General features: G+C 31.2%; 2 protein-coding genes across 3 annotated transcripts; both read right to left on the bottom strand.

Annotated features, from left to right (window-relative positions):
* Positions 1–2,948: 2,948 nt before the first annotated feature.
* Positions 2,949–15,580, bottom strand: LOC115988524 (glutathione S-transferase L3-like). 2 transcript variants are annotated; one of them, XM_031112094.1, is made up of 10 exons: positions 15,495–15,580; positions 4,910–4,984; positions 4,695–4,755; positions 4,414–4,500; positions 4,217–4,315; positions 4,038–4,140; positions 3,883–3,959; positions 3,559–3,666; positions 3,211–3,291; positions 2,949–3,087 (listed from the first exon to the last, which is right to left on the bottom strand). In XM_031112094.1, exons 1-10 carry the CDS (start codon positions 15,503–15,505, stop codon positions 3,076–3,078), a joined length of 714 nt encoding a protein of 237 aa, XP_030967954.1. In that variant the 5' UTR covers positions 15,506–15,580; the 3' UTR covers positions 2,949–3,075. The 2 variants fall into 2 exon arrangements, with proteins under 2 accessions (XP_030967954.1, XP_030967953.1); XM_031112093.1 differs by lacking the exon at positions 15,495–15,580 and adding an exon at positions 5,101–5,161.
* On the bottom strand, positions 12,788–15,587 carry LOC115988523 (glutathione S-transferase L3-like). The gene is made up of 10 exons (XM_031112092.1): positions 15,495–15,587; positions 15,282–15,356; positions 14,892–14,952; positions 14,601–14,687; positions 14,403–14,501; positions 14,216–14,318; positions 14,048–14,127; positions 13,687–13,794; positions 13,172–13,252; positions 12,788–13,049 (listed from the first exon to the last, which is right to left on the bottom strand). Exons 1-10 carry the CDS (start codon positions 15,503–15,505, stop codon positions 13,038–13,040), a joined length of 717 nt encoding a protein of 238 aa, XP_030967952.1. The 5' UTR covers positions 15,506–15,587; the 3' UTR covers positions 12,788–13,037.
* Between the last annotated feature and the right edge of the window lie 1,113 nt (positions 15,588–16,700).

Here is a 16,700-nt window from a genome sequence, read left to right as displayed (position 1 = left end):
AAGGCTTAACCTTTCAAACCCACGCTTTACAAATTATATTGTATGGGCCCTCAACGTGCGGACCCAATACTATTTTGGGACCGTCACGAAGTGAGTCCTTACATGAACCATTTCAAAAAAGAGTAATATCAATCAAAAACATCAAAAATGATAACATTATATATTTGTAAGAATAGAGTGATGGAAATTATATTTTGAAATTGTTTAATTTTTTAGGGAGAACAAATTATCTACAGAAAGATATAGAGAATAAATTATACATATTTAGTATAATTTGGTTATGAGTTTTGATTATCATAATAAACTCTTTTAAGAAAATGAAGAATTTGAATAATACATACATACATACATATATGCATATTCATAGCTTTCATGTTTAGAAAGACTTTCACATAAATTTAGCTTGACTAAAATGCTATGTTAAGGTGGCTTAACAAAAGTGTACAACAATAATTACTATACTTAAGATTTTAGATATTATGAGTTTGGGATCTAAATTTGTTTTTGGATAAATTTGGATTTAGAATAGACACTCTCAACCCAAACATGTATTTTCCTTATATGTAAATGCACAAATATAGACCGAAGAGGACCAAAATAGTTCGAAGTGGACCAAATCGATCGAAGTGGACACAAATAGATCGAATTAGACCAAATGGAACAAAGTAGACCAAATGGGAATAAGGTGGACCAAATTGGACCTATTAAGACTGAAGTAGAGTGGATAAGAATGAATGGACAGATTAAGACCAAAGTGGACATAATGGATTGTATAGGAACGAATAGGATTGAATATGACCAAATTGGATAGAAGTGGACCAAATAGGGCCAAAGTGGACCAAATAAAACCAATGTCAATTGAATAGGATTGGTGTAGACATAATGGACCGAATAGGACCAAAGTGGACTGAAAAACCAAAGTGTATAGAATGGACCGAATATGACCAAAGTGGACCGAATGGCTAGAATAAGATTGAAGTGGACAGAATAGAACCAATGTGGACCGAATGGGATCAAAGTGGACCAAATAGAACCCAAGTGGATTTAATAGGACAAAATGGACCAAATAGAACCAATGTGGACCGAATAGGTCTTTTGAATATTTATCATTTTCTTGCATTTTTAGTACTCATATTTCTAATTTTTAATGTCTATTTTGTTTGTATTTTTTAACTCTAAACTAAAGAGTTTAGCCCAAATATAATAAAATTTCATACTTTTCTACCCAAAAATAAAGGGGGAAAAAAATAATTTTTGAGCTAAATTTGAAAAGGCAACCTACAAAAGATTTAAGGCCTAATTAGTTCAAATTGGACCGAATAAGACCGAAGTAGACCTAATTGGACAGAATAGAAATTTTTTAATTTTTAGGGAGAGCAATTTATCTTTAGAAAATTTTAGAGAATAAATTATACATTATATTACAATTACAAAATAATTATTTGTTCTCACACATCGTGTGAGTCTACAACTAGTTTATTAAAATGTCAAGATTTGGATTTCTATTGTTGTAGTATATGTTAACAATTTAAATCTTGTAAGTGCTCTATAAGAACTCACAAATACCTCAACTCCTTTAAAGAATATGTATGTGATGAAAGAAGGGTAAACAAAATTTTGGATCCTCTAGAACAACAATTCTTAGTTAGAATGAGATTCCAACTCTGCAACATTTTTTGAGATTTTGAGAGGAGCTACTCTTTGAGATCAAATGCACAATAAAAGTTGTAAGTTGTCTTGACCTTTAAAATGAAAATCTATCAAATGCAATTCTTTATTCATGAGTCTACGTACACAAAAAATGTTTTGAAACACTTTCACATAAAGAAAGCTCATGCTTTAAGCACTCCATTTGTAGTCTGGTTAATTGATATAAAGAATGATAATTTTCACCCTAAGGGTGTGTTTGATAGAGTAGATTTTAAGGAGGATGGATAAAAAAAAGGAGAGAAAATGAGGAGGGAAAACTTTTTTAAGGGTGTTTGGTTGAGAGGGGGAGAGAGGAAAATGATGGTGGAGCTCCCTTGGGCCCACCAAAAAGTTCTCTCCAAAATGGAGAGAAAACTTGGTAGGGGAAAATCTTATAAATAAAGGACAAAAATGCCCATGTGCAAAAATGCCCATGGGCTTCTTCAGCACTTTTTTTTTTTATTTTTTTTTATTTTAATTCCAATTTTAATAACTTGTAAGTGTTTCATTTGTTCACGGTCTCATTCCATTTTTTTTTAGATGTGATTTTTTTTTTAGACATGATTTTTTTTTTATAATAAATTTGGGTGATTTTTTTTGGGTCACTTTTTGTGTTTCAAATGGGCATCATTTTTTAACAAGAGTATATGTGTTAATTTGTACAAACTCACTTTTTTCATCCCTCCACTTTTTTACTATCAACCAAAAAAAAATGAGGGAAATTAAAATCTTTTCCATCCTCCCATTTTTTCACCCCTCCAATCAAACGGATCCTAAAGATATCTTAGTATTGCAATCGGTGTTATAATGTATTTTGGGAACTGCTCACAACTTGACATTACAATTTTGGTCAACTTACTAGCAATATCTTGTTATGCATCAATAATGGGATTTCCAAAACCTCATCTCAATAATTGGTATTAGGTGGTTAATATTAATTAGGAAAAGTCTTGAAATACACACTTTACCATGACTTGCGCATGTGTCAAGTGGTAATTTGATTACTTTTTATCAAGTACCAATGATAAACTCATATGTAAGTAATGTATTGATTCAATCACAAGTCAACACATGTGCAAGTTGTGATATTGAACTAAACAAAATGCGAGGATGTGCAGAAGAATTAACAATTACACGATGGCTAACTTTGATCCCAATTATTATATATATATATATAAACAAAACATAATTATCAATGAACAATACTGTATCTTTTATAAAAAGAAAAAAAAAAAATTCTTTGTAGTACAGTACCGAACCATAGTTCTATTTATTTATGCAATTCATACATGCTGACCACTCGCTGCCCATGTCTGACATCTTTGATATACCAAGAAATATTACATAAAAGCAGACCACCACTTGTCCAAAGGAACTGTGAAATGTTCACTGCTGAGCCTAAGGAAGAAAATTAGATAAAAGAGTGATTAGCAAAAAGGGCACCTTGAGGAAAATACTTAAAAGAGTATTTAACGAAATAAAAATTCATAATTCCATTTCCATGTACTAAATGGTTAATACCTGAAAGCGGGCCTTATATGATTCAATAACCACTTTGGCATCCACCTTTGTTGGCTTATAAGCATCAATCTTGTTTAACTCCTGCACAAGGGTTGACATGAATAATTACCTTCAAACAAGAATTCTGGTACACTCGGGACTCAAACCTCCTTTCAGCCATGTTTAAAGTGAAGAGAATGTAATATATATATATATATATATATATATATATGCCCCACCAAAAAGATATAATGTTGAATTAAAAAATTAGTTATTAACCAAATGGGGGAGATAATTATTCTTATAATTTGCATATCTAAGACCATTAGAACTCGCAATTGTCACTAAACATCATGTGTTTTAAGTTACCTCGATCCACCTAGTAAGTTTAGGCCTTCCTGTGGTGATATCATAATTCCACACGGCTGAAAAGAAGACTTGGAATCTTTCAACAAACGGGATGTAAGCTATGTCCACCTGAAGATCACAAAATTTCACTCAATAATCAATATTATTACTGCTTTCCATTTCCCATATATATAGCTAAATAATCTTTGTCTTTGGTATAGGGCAAATAAATTCTGAATCTTTACTATGTTTAACGAGAATGCAAAAAGGTCAATAAATAAACAAAAGACACGCAACACAGCACTAACGAAAGATAAAAATGACATAGTTGAGAAGTCAACTTACAAAACTGAATTGACCAAGCAAGAAAGGCCCATCATCAAATTTGTGAAGAACATTCTCCAGATGGTCAAAAGCAGGACCTGATGCAAATTTAAGGTTTTAGTAAGCCCAGCTTCTATACAAAATGGTGTCAAGAGGCAGCAAGTTTTAAATCTTACCAGCTTCTTTAACTGTGTCTCCTTTGAATGATGTGTACACTGTCTTGTTGAAGGTATCAGTGTAGGCTATTAATTCTTCAGCAAACTCTTTTTTTGCAGGATCCTACAGTCACATCATGACTTTAGTCAAATTCCGATAGAGCTCTTAAGAAGGGCACAATGTATTATGCAAATCTTACATCGGGGAGAAGAGAAGGCCCTTCAAAGTTGCTGTCTACATATTTAATCAAATCAAGGCTCTCCCCAATGATTTTGCCATTGTGTTCCAATGCGGGTACCTGTTAATTTCAAGATATTGTTGGTCAATCATGAAAATGAAACAGCTCAATCAATTATATATGCAGTAGATAGGCATATTTTGTCTTAAAAAGATCACCTTGTTTTCATGGTGGACTTTCTCTTTGTACCAAGCGGGTCTGTTTTGAAGGTTAATTGGAACTAATTTAATCTTGTCATGTAATCCCTGCAGCTCAAAATATTCATCAACATAAATATCAAGTCCAAAACAATCCCAACAAAAGGAAAAGGACAAATGATCCCAGAAGGACTGAAGGGTCTGTCTTGTTATCGAAATTAGAAGCTACTAATATAAAGTTTTAGTATCGAGCAACTTAAGATGAAGTCTAGAAACGAATTAAGAAAAGTCATGAAAATAACCTTGTAGTTCCTGGTGATCCACACACGCTGTGCAAATGGGCATGCATAATTGATGTACAACCTTTGAAAAAAAAAAGAAGGTCCAAGTTCATTTTAGTATATAAGGTATAAAACATCCTAAACAACGACATATAGTAAAGACAGTGAATAGGACAAAAACAAAAACAGAATAGGCCCAAAAATAAACAAACAAAAAGGGAGAGAGAAGAGTGAACCTTGTAGTTCCATCAAAGAGAGGAGGTGGTTCAGAAGTGGCATCCAAAGGTGTGGGAAGATGCTCGTTCACGGTCCTGTACAACCCACATAACAACATAAGTAAACAATCTTCTTCTTACCACAAAATTCAGAGAGTTGAGAAATGGAATTTTTTTTTTGTGTGGTGAGCTTCGAATTCTGAGACACTTACGCAGCAGCCATTGATGTTTGTTTTTGTTGTTGTTAGAAGAGTTCCGAGATTCTGCTTCTATTGTTTCTAATCTGATGCTCACTGTAATGTTTACTCATTATATAGAAAATTTCTGACTCTGAAGTCGTGAGCAGTGACGAAATTGATATGTGACTGGCCAGTATTAGCCTAATCATGTCAAGTAGACAATGTAATTAAATAAACTTAAAAAGACTTCAAAACAATTAAAATAAATCTTTAAAATATAATAAAATGAAATAATGAAAAGTAACTTTTACATTTTCCTTCCATTCAACATTTTGTGGGATGAACTAATTGTTCTTCCCTCTCTTTTTTTTTTCATTCCATTGCCTCTCTCTCTCTCTCATATTACTGATCGATCACATTACTTGCTGGTGATGAAGCTGATGAACTCAAAGACGCACTTGCGATTGAGAGCAACTTCTTCATGATCCGAATAATATTTGTGATCAGGAGAAATCGGTCTTACAAGGGCTTTGATCGCTGCTCTGTTGTGGGTACCTTCATTTGGACTTGTTGAAACTTCGACCATCGGTGTTGCCAAAATCCATCGTGGCTACCTCTAAGATAATCATTGATCTTGATTATTGTGTGGCCACTGCTGTTTGCAAGGCAAGATCTATAAAGGGATTTATTTTATTTTATTTTATTATTTATTAAGAAAGAATGTTTGAGTTTTGTATGTATGTTTTGTTTCTAAAAAAAAATATTGTTTGAATTTTCTAGGACGATTAAAAAGTTTTTGGCATGAAAAAATAACAAACAAATAGCAAACCTAATTGTAACACATTCATTGACTGTGAAAAAGAAATTTTTGGGGAAGAACAACTAGGAATCTGTTCACCCATGAACATCAACACAGGCATCAACAGAATGATTGCCAATCAAAACGAACCTTAAACTTTAAAACGTTATGGGAGCATACCAAATATTTTAAACTTTGAAAAGGGAAAAAAAAAAAATTACCCAAAACTTTTATAAAGATAGTTTTTTATATTTTTCAATGTTTGGTAAAAAAAAAAAAAAATGTTAACGAAAAACTGTCTTTAGTTAACAGAAAACTCTTATAAAAATAAGGATTATTTTTTATAAGTTGTTTTTCCAAAAAAAAAAAAAAAAGGAAAACAATCTCTCTCTCATACGGCACATGACCCTTATAATTATTATATTCTTCTAATTCAAGAAACAATATTTTCTCTCGCTCATTTAGCCTTTCTCACAATAAATTATTTTTAATCAACAGAAAACTGCTATAAAAATAAGACTTATTTTCTATAGGTTATTTTCCAAAAAAAAAAAGTTGGAAAACAATCTCTCTCTCATGCGGCACATAAACTCTCTCACTTCTTCTTTTCCCTTTGTTTTTTTCTCTCTTCTCACACTCTCACTATCACCCCTTTTGACCTCTTCTCTTCTCACAGATTTCTCTCTCTATCTGTCTCTCCTCTCTTTTTTCTCCCTATTTCTTCTCCTCTCTATAACCCCGTTCTTTAATAAGGTTTTTTTTTTTTTTTTTTTTTTCCCTCCTTACAGATCTATCAACAGCTTTATAAATTTTTTTTGTATTTATCAAACTATTTGTATTGGATTAGTTTGCCATTAAAACTATCTGGCCTATGTGGTATTTTGAACTATTTAAAATGGAACTTATGGGTATAATGATTATTTTGAATTATGAGAAGTATGGTTTATATATATATATATATATATATATATATTATGTACGTTACTCTTCCTGTACATGAACAAGATGAGTATTTGAGATCATGAAAATTTGACAGCTAATATTAATTGTAACCGTTGTCAAAATTTTAGTTTGAAAACCAAATTCATTCTTGATTTTTTTATTATTATTTATTTATATTGATTACATTAGGTGGGTTTACACAGTACACATATTATAAGAAATGTTAGAAAAATTGTGGATATCAAACACCATAAAACGTTCTTAAGTCCATTTTTAAGGTTGTTACCAAACTCCAGAAAATGAGATAGTTTTCTAGTAAATACTCTCTAGAAAATGAACAATTTTCCAAAACTTGTGTGTGTGTGTACAAGGTTGGGTTCAAGTTACACCTGGTGTAACTCTAAGTAATGTTACATCATCTAATAACTTGTTATTGATTTCATATTTTTAAAATTTGACCGTTGGATTACATGTTTTATATGTTTTTAACATGTATATCAATATTCAGGCCAATTAGTCTTTATTTATCATTCAATCCATAAACTTATCTTTTATTCATTATTTTTAACTACAAAAACTTGAATTTAAATAATTGATTAATGACATGACTATTGATATTTAATCATCTTAAAATTTTGCAAGTATGGAGAATCTATGAAGATAATATAATCCAACAGTTAATTTTTTAAAATTCGCATTCAATTAAAAAATATTGAGTGATGTAACGTTGCTTAGAGTTACACAAGATTTATAATTTGAACCTAACCCATAGAATTTTACACCTAAGCCATATATATATAAAATATATTATCAATCTTTTCTTAATTTTGTTTTTATTATTCCATAATTTGTGAGTCAAATAATTGTAAGGTTTACACATTACTAAATAGAGGATGACTTAATGCATAATAATAACTTATAAGAGAATTGTTGTCTTCTAGGTTGCATGAGTTTAGGACCTTTGACATTTCGCATGTGAAAAGGCAAGCCAGTAAGTCCGCACATGCTCTTGCAGCATATGCAAAAGATATTGACTCTCTTGTAACTTGGGTGGAAGATTGTCCACCGTTCATTGAATCTTTAGTGATTCAAGATGCTATGTTTTATTCCTGATTTTTCAAATAAAGTTCACGCATTTCCCATTAAAAAAAAAAAAAAAAAGATAATTATTGAGTTGCGCACCTTATATCCTATATTATTCTCTAATTATATTCATTGAGTAAGATATTAGATGTACAAGAATGCTTGAATTATTTTAAATGAAAACGTTCAAAGATGTGACTTGTTCATCTCTTTCGGGTATGTTTGTTTTGATTTAAATTGTCACTTTATCTATATATATATATATAAAACCGAAACCTTTGCTGGCACCACAATTTTCCACGTCAGCACAATATTTAAAAAATAAAAAATAAAAAATAAATAAAAATTATAACTTCTCAAAACCCTAGCAACCTTACCCCTCTCTCAAGTTAAGAAATATAAAGCCACGGTTTCTGCAAACTCTCTCTTTCTTCAGACGTAGGAAGCCCTAAAGCATTTAAGATCTACAAAACCCTAGCAACCTTACCCCTCTCTCAAGTTAAAAAATATAAAGTCACGGTTTCTGCAAACTCTCTCTCTCCAGACGTTGGAAGCCATAAAGCATTCAAGATCTACAATGCACGGTATAGATTTTAGCTTATAAAGTTCAGTTTTTGTAAGGTTAGTTTTGTTTATATATTTAGTCCTTACGTTTAGGTTTAGGTTTAGATTTTTTTTTTTTTTTGCTTTTATTTCTACCACAAGAACTATTTAGGTATGTATCCCTTGCAAGCACACATGAACTTAAATTGTCTTTTAATATATGCATGCTTTATTATTTTCTAATAGTTTTCCCGTGCATCGCACGGGTTAGCGACTAGTATATATATAAAATCAAAACCTCTAAAACTCTCACAATTTTCTATGTCAGAACAATATTTAAATAAAATTATCATTTATTTAAATAAATTTTTTTAATCCAAATTTAACAATAAGTGAAACTCTATCTCTTTAACAAGTCCAACTTAAACTCAATTTCATCATTATCATTTAAAAAAAAAAATTGTTTAATCCAAACTTAACAAAGAGTGAAACTCTATCTCTCTAATAATTCCAACTTAAACTCAAACTCAAATGTTAATAATATATATATATATATATATATATATATTTATATATATATAAAATGCAAGCAATCTAATTCAACTTTCTTCTTTGATTAATAAATTTTATGTCGAATTTTTTTATATTGTTATTATAAATAAAATTTCAATTCAACATATGTGGATATTTGTTTATATCTAAGATTTTCTTTCTATCTTATTCTTTTATTATGTTTAGAATTGATTTTCTTTTGAGTATTTGGGTTAATCTCCATATTTATATTGACATTGTTTTCGTAGATTTGGTTTTTGGGTTGAAATTTATACTATTTTTTTTATTTTTTTTTATTTTTATATATTGTACATGGCAGATAAAGCATCTCTATTTGTTGGAGAAAAATCAAAGCTACCGTATGTCTTCCAATCTAGGAAATGATAAATTTTTATTTGGTATGTTATATATAAATTTGTTGAATTTGGTTTGGTTTTGAAGTAGAATTTGGAGATTCTATAAATTTTGAAGTTTGATCTTAATTCTTCACCTTAAATGTTTTTTATTTGGGTTGATGTGATTTTTTGTTTTCCTATTAAAAGCTATGATTTTTGGTTGATTAATTATTTGTTTGGATTCAACATAAAAGATAATGGAATTAGGTATTATAATTTTGATATTGTTCTATGTTTTGAATTGTTTATATTGTTATTACTATGAGAAAGTCATATTACTACTCAAATTTGAAATTTGGTGTGTCTTTCTCATATCATGGTCTTTGTTTATATATTTGCAGTTTATATTAGTTTTGAGTGTGTGTGTGTGTGTAACTATTGGGAGTTTTGTTTTATTAATTTAAGAATTGTAAATTACTTTGTAAGTTTCGGTAACTATGCATTTGCAACTCAATAACATTCAATGTTAGACAACACTCTAAACTATGGAAAAGTATAGAAGTTAAATATTTTTTCATTTAAAAAAAAAATACTATCTAGCAAAATGTCTATTTACTTATTGTTGGATTTTTTTTTCAAAGTCAATAGTTTTATATGCATCGTACAGGTTAACGACTAGTTTTTACTAAAACTCTTTCTCAAACTTCTTTTAGCCAACCGTGTTGTATAAGGCTATTGACTAAAAGCTTTTGTAGTTATTGAATAACACCTTTATATGAAATTATTTTATAATATTTAAGTCATTATCTAAATTACCTGACAAATTAATTTTAAATTATATGTTAATTATAAAATTGTTATGGTTTCTGACACATGCAGTACATTTCCTCATAATTTAAGGGTTAGTCACTCACTAAGTTGTCAATTTAGATACTAATTTATGATACACATTGCAAATGCTTAGAAAATTTAAGATAAATAATTATACTAAAATTTATATCTTGATTATTTTATTGCTACAATACACACAATTTTATGCTTATCCTATTTATTCATACTTTTTTCTACCACACACATATATATACACACACTTTTTAGCTTAGAGAGTATTGATAAAATAAATATTCAATTTTATAGTAAAAATTATATATAATTTTTTTAGAAACAATTATTTATAATATTAAACAATATAAGGTCAATGATTCTAATTTTTATAAGTTCATAAAAAATTTATTTTATCTCATTAACTCAAATAATATATTTTAACTATAATTTAGTTAATAATTATTAGTATAAATTTGTGAATGGGTGAAAAATTTTAGTCTTGATGTTTGCTATATATAGGCGAAGAATAACTTAATTTAGGAGCTTAAGTTTGTTCGATCAAAAAATAAACAAAACTTGAAAATGTAATATAGTTGGGTAATGAAGCTTGAACTCGGCTCATGTTTTTAAAATCTTAATATTTAGGCCAAAATGCAAAGCTTGGGTTTTACCACTTTTTATTTAAGTTTTCTAAGTTTGGATTTTGTCATTTCAGTCCTTTAAGTTTTATTTATTATCAATTAAGTCCTCATTTAACAATCTATTAATTGTTGTCATTATTTATAGTAAAACGATGTCATTTTGCCCTTTTCTAATTTATTTTTTATTTGTTTATCAAAAAAAATTATTATTTATTTATTAATTTTAAGAAAACATTGATTTTATAATATCAAAAAAAAAAAACCAAAAATTAATTTTAAGAGGTCTATGGAGAAGAACAACACCGATGAACAAAAATTTATTTCTCTCTCACCCAAGAAAGAAAAGAAAAGGCCAAAACCCCACCATGGCTGATAGAAAGAACAAGAAATGAAAATCCCAATTTTCACAACTCTAAAAAATGGTGCCATCGTCAAAAACATCTTCATTGTCAACACACCTCCGTCACTAACCTCTATTTCCCAAGATTACGAAGAAACCTTAGTTTTTGGACGACACCTAGATTGCAATATCACCTTAACTCACCCCAGCATCAGTAGATTCCACCTCCAATTCCATTGCAACCCTTCAATTTAGCACCTTTATCTCATTTACGTATCTTCAAGTATTTAAGTATCTATCTTTGTTTCTCCGTTTTGATACAAAACTGAGCCAGTTTGGTTCTTTGTACGTGTCTATGGCATCCCTGTTTTCAGCTGCCAAGTACCTTCTGGAGTGGCGTGCCGCCGAGTACACCTCGTGACTGGAGCGGAGCTTGGTTCTATGCGTATATGGTTCTTGGTGTCTATTAGCTTTTTGATCAACTTACTAGCAATATATTGTTTAAAGTACCGGTGGTGAGATTTTCAAATATTAACTTAATAAAAATTATTAGAGAATGTAATATTAGTTAAAGTTACATTGAGTGTGTGGAGATTTTTGCAGTGTTGGCAAAATTCTGTATTAAAAAGTTCCTATTCTAATTGCAAATTTTCATGTATTTCAACAGTAATTTCATCAAGTCATTGAGGCTCAAGTTTAGAAAAAAGAGTTCAAAGTGCTGCAAAAGGAATCTCAATTGAGCAATATTCAGTGTATCAGAAAAAATTATGAGTAAGAGAGTTAGATTTAAAAATTAGTTACACAAAACAATTCGTCTGAAATTCATTTGAAACTTGGTTGAGTGAGTTGGCCCAGGAATTTCGGTTTTTTACTTTCCCAATTATTTATGTACCCAATCAAACCTCAATTGAGAGTTGTCTAAGAACAAAAAATAACCTCTAATCTCAGAGAAGGAAGAAGATCTAGACTACCCGACCATCACCATAGAGAGATTCTTGTCACCACCATACTTCCATCCTCTCCAAATTGACTTACATTTGAGAGGAGATTTCATCCAAAAACCTTGATTATTCATGAATGCATTGTATTGTTTCTGGAAACCATAAAAATAACCATCAAATCTTCAAGTGGCCTTGAAATATCCAAGTGATCGGATTTGTAATTGGCGATTGACTTGCATTACCAAGAAGCCAGGAACAAGGATCTCAAATACGAATATCTTACTCGTATTGGAGGTTTTTTAAGTAGTATTGTATTACAACTATATTCATAGTGGATTGGATTTTTTGAACGTGGTCTTAAAGATTTTTTCCCATTACAGGTTTTGTCTTCGTCAATATATCGCTTGTTAGCGTGCGTGTGTTGTGGGTGACTGCTAGTTTATTGTTGTGTTCATATTATCCATGAAATTGGTTAATTAACCAACTGAGCCATTGCTAAAGAATTTGATAAAATTAGTAATAAACCATGCATGCTAGGGATCTGCATAGCCTTTTTTTCAGGATGTAAGCACACACAAATGCATATATTTAAACATAAGGCTTTTAATTCTCGCACATTCACAATTTCTTTTTCTTTTTTTAATGTTAAAATGTGAACATTCATGTAACAATTGTAAATATGCGTATAAAATAGTAGGTACAAAAAAATATTTTTCCCAAACATAAACAATAATTTTTTAGGACTACTAAATCGAACTGAGTTCTATTTATTTAAGCAATCCATACGTGCTGACCAGATGCTGTCTATATCTTCAACTAGTAAGTACAAACGTTAAGACATAATAATATACTAAATAAGAAACATTACATAAAGGCAGAAAGCCACTTATTTCTTCAACCAAAAAAAAAGAGAAAACAGACAGCCACATATTTCACTTATTAAAGTCCAAAGGAACTGTGCTGGTATGTTCAATTCTTAGCCTGAGAAAGAAAATAAGATTAAAGAGTGGTTAGTAAAAAGCATTCACTTGCGGAAAATAAGAGTGGAAAAGCTTAAAATCAAATTCATAAGTCCATGTACTAAATGAGTAAATGGTTAGTACCAAAAAGACGGACGTGAAAAATTCAACGGTCACTTTGGGGTCCGTCTTTGTTGACTTATAAGCATCAATCTTGTTTATCTCCTGCACAAGGATTAACAACAACAATTACCATTCAAGAACCAAGAACTCTCATACATATAGTAACTCATGCCTCCTTCAGAGTCATATTTAAAGTGAAGAAAAATATATAGCATTTGCATGTTCACTGCATAAAGATTTAGCTATTAGCTAAAGGACAAAGTTTGGTTACAATTCACTCTAAAAAAATTAACATGACTATAGAATTTGAAAATCTGATAATTGGATTGCATGTTTTTTATGTTCTAATAGTGAATTTCTCTAATTTACATCCAATAAAAAGATATCGAGGAGAGTTATAACCATTAACTACAACTAAGTTTGTAGTTAAACTTTGTTCCTAACTAAATAAGGAAGATAATTAATCTTACAGTTTGTAAATCTTAGATTACTAGAGCTTGCAAGCGCAACTAAACATCATACGTATTTCAATTTACCTCGATCCACCTAGCAAGTTTAGGTCTTCCTGCCGTTATGTCATAATTCCACACTGCTGAAAGGAAGTCTTGGGATTTCTCAACAAACGTGATGTAAACTATGTCCACCTGAAGATCACATAGTTTCACTCATAAATCAAAGGAGGAATTGTAGAAAATATTGTTTAATAATCATGCATATTACTGGTTTCCATTTCCCATATTTACATCTAAACTATATAATAATTTTCCAGAGCATAGGTAAAATAAAATTTGAATCTTTAATATGTTTAAGGAGAGTGTACCAAGGTCAATAAATACAAAAAGGCAGGCAACGCAGCACCAACTAAAGACTAAAATCATAGTTGAGAAGTCAACTTACCATATTGAAGTCATGGCCAAGTAAGAAAGGCCCATCATTAAATTTATGAAGAGCATTCTCTAGGTAGTCAAAACAAGGACCTGATGCAAGTTTAAGGTTTTAGTGAGCCTGGCTTCAATACAAAATGCTGTCAAGACTCAAAGAGAGTCAGCAAGTTTTAAGTCTTACCAGCTTCTTTGATTGTGTCTCCTTTGAATGATGCGAACAGTATCTTGATGAAGGTATCACTGTAGGTTGTCAATTCTTCAGCAAGCTCTTTTTTAGCAGGATCCTACAGTCATATCATAACTTCAGTAAAATTCCAAGAGAGGAAGAGAGCTTTTCTGAAGGGCACTTGGAATTATGCAAATCTTACATTGAGGTGAAAAGTAGGCCCATCAAAGTTGCTGTCTACATATTTAAGCAAATCAAGGCTCTCCCCAATGACTTTGCCATTGTGTTCCAACGAGGGTACCTGATAATATGAAAAAAAATTGATGATCAATCAAGAAATTCAAACAGCTAGCTCAATGAAGTATGCATTGGATAGACATATTTCGTTTAAGAATATCACCTTGTTTACATGGTAGACTTTCTCTTTGTACCAGGCAGGCCTGTTCTGAATGTTAATTGCAACTAATTTAATCTTGTCTTGTAATCCCTGAAGCTCAAAATATTCATCAACTTAAATATTAAATCCAAAAAAAAAAAAAACCCAAGAAGAGGAAAAGGACAGAAGGGCTAAAGGGTCTGTCTTTTAATTGAAATTAGAAGCTGAAAAAGCGCAGTATCGAACAACTTAAGTTGAAGTCTAGAAACAAATTAAGAAATAAGCACAAAGAGAACAAAAAGGGTTGAAAATAACCTTATAGTTCCTGAGGATCCACACACGCTGTGCATGTGGGCATGTATAAGTGATGTACAACCTTCAAAAAAAGAAAAAGACCAATTTCATTTTAGCATACAAGGTATAAAATCGTAAACTAAGGACATAGTAAAGACTAAAGACAGTGAATATCGATCGGACAAAACAAAATAAAAATAAAAATAAAAGAAGAAGAAGAAAAGAAAATATCGTTCTTAATTATACCAGTGTGTGCTCTGTATGACACTGCCGCATCATCTAAACACGATTTCAGATAAATTATGAAATTTTGTTTTGAAGACACAATTTCAGGTTTTCAAAAAATTATAACTGAAATCGTGTATTGAATACACTGAGGCTGTGTGTGAACTGAAGACTCAAGAATGAAACCTTGTGGTTCCATCGAAGAGAGGAGGGGGCTCAGAAGTGGCATCCAAGACGGCGGGACGATGGTCGTTCACGGTCCTGCACAACACATGACGTTAGTAAACAATCTTATTCTTAATTACCACAAAATTCAGAGAACCCCAAATGAACAACAACCAAAAATCACAGTTGAGAAAATGGAGAATTCTTGGTGATTTCAAATTCCTAGACACTTACGCAGCTGCCATTGATGATGTTTTTTTTTGTTGTTGTTCAGAGAGTTCCGAGGTTTCAGTTTTAAGGTCTTTCTAATCTGATGCTGAATGTTATCTATATGTGTTCACCGAGCTACCCTTTACATAGGACTTCACTGATACGAGTATAGGACCTTTTCTGACTGATTCGTCGCGAGCAGTGACGAACACGAAATGTGACTGTCACGTGAGACGAATACAGAGATAATCATCTGAATGCTATGGACTTTTCTCTTATTTTATTTTATTTTATATTTTGATGAAATTGGACTTTTCTCTTTAGTCTTTATCCATGATTAGATTTGATTTTTTTAAGAGAATAAATTGAGTCAAGGCTGGCGTAAAAAATGTGTTTTACGCCGGCTATTCTTGACCTGCCATGTCATGAACTCTTTTTTTTTTTAGAAAAAAAGATTAAAGTTCTAGTTGGTCCGCAAGTTCAAATACATGTTTTCAGTTTTTAAACAACATTACACGTATTTCTACACACTTTTTCACCCATATGTATTTCCAAAAAAAAAATGAAAATTGTTGTTTAAACACATGTACCAAATGGACCTTAAGCCTTAAGCCTCTCTCCCACTCTTTCTCTTCTCTCCTCACCCAATCTCTCCATCTTTGAATCAAAACCACGACCTCCATGGTCTAAGCTTCAAAGCTCAACACAAGCCACCAACACCACTGCCATGGTTGAAACTCCATGGTCTAACCAATAGTCGCCGCCGTGAGCCACTACTGTGCGTGCTATGTTCATGTGTTATTTTACTCATGTTCACACATCACAAGCATTACATAAAACACAACACACACACATCCAACCATAAAAAACCCGAAGCCCCAAAATCCCAACTCAAAAACATAGCCACACCCAAGCCAAAAATCCAACCTTTTGAACACCCAAAACTCGAAACAAAAATCCTTCTTTCTTACGCCCCCCGAACCCAAATCAAAATCCCTTCTTTTTCCAAATCATTAAACCCCAAAATGAAACCAAATCCCCAAACCCACAAACATGCAGGCAATAAAAAGAGAAACTTTTGGCCATAAATCAAAGAACAACAGCAAAAAAATAAAAATAAAAACAAAAAGAGAAATAGAGATAGAGAGAGAAGCTGAGGGAAAATAGGGCCACCCCAATGTGGCTATTGGTTGAACCATGGAGTTTTGGCCATGGCAGTGGTGTTGGTGG

Source organism: Quercus lobata, chromosome 5 (genome assembly GCF_001633185.2).
Source record: "Quercus lobata isolate SW786 chromosome 5, ValleyOak3.0 Primary Assembly, whole genome shotgun sequence".
Lineage (NCBI taxonomy): Eukaryota > Viridiplantae > Streptophyta > Magnoliopsida > Fagales > Fagaceae > Quercus > Quercus lobata.
The sequence above is the reverse complement of the archived record's forward strand: the minus strand, read 5'-3'. Positions and strand labels throughout refer to the sequence as shown.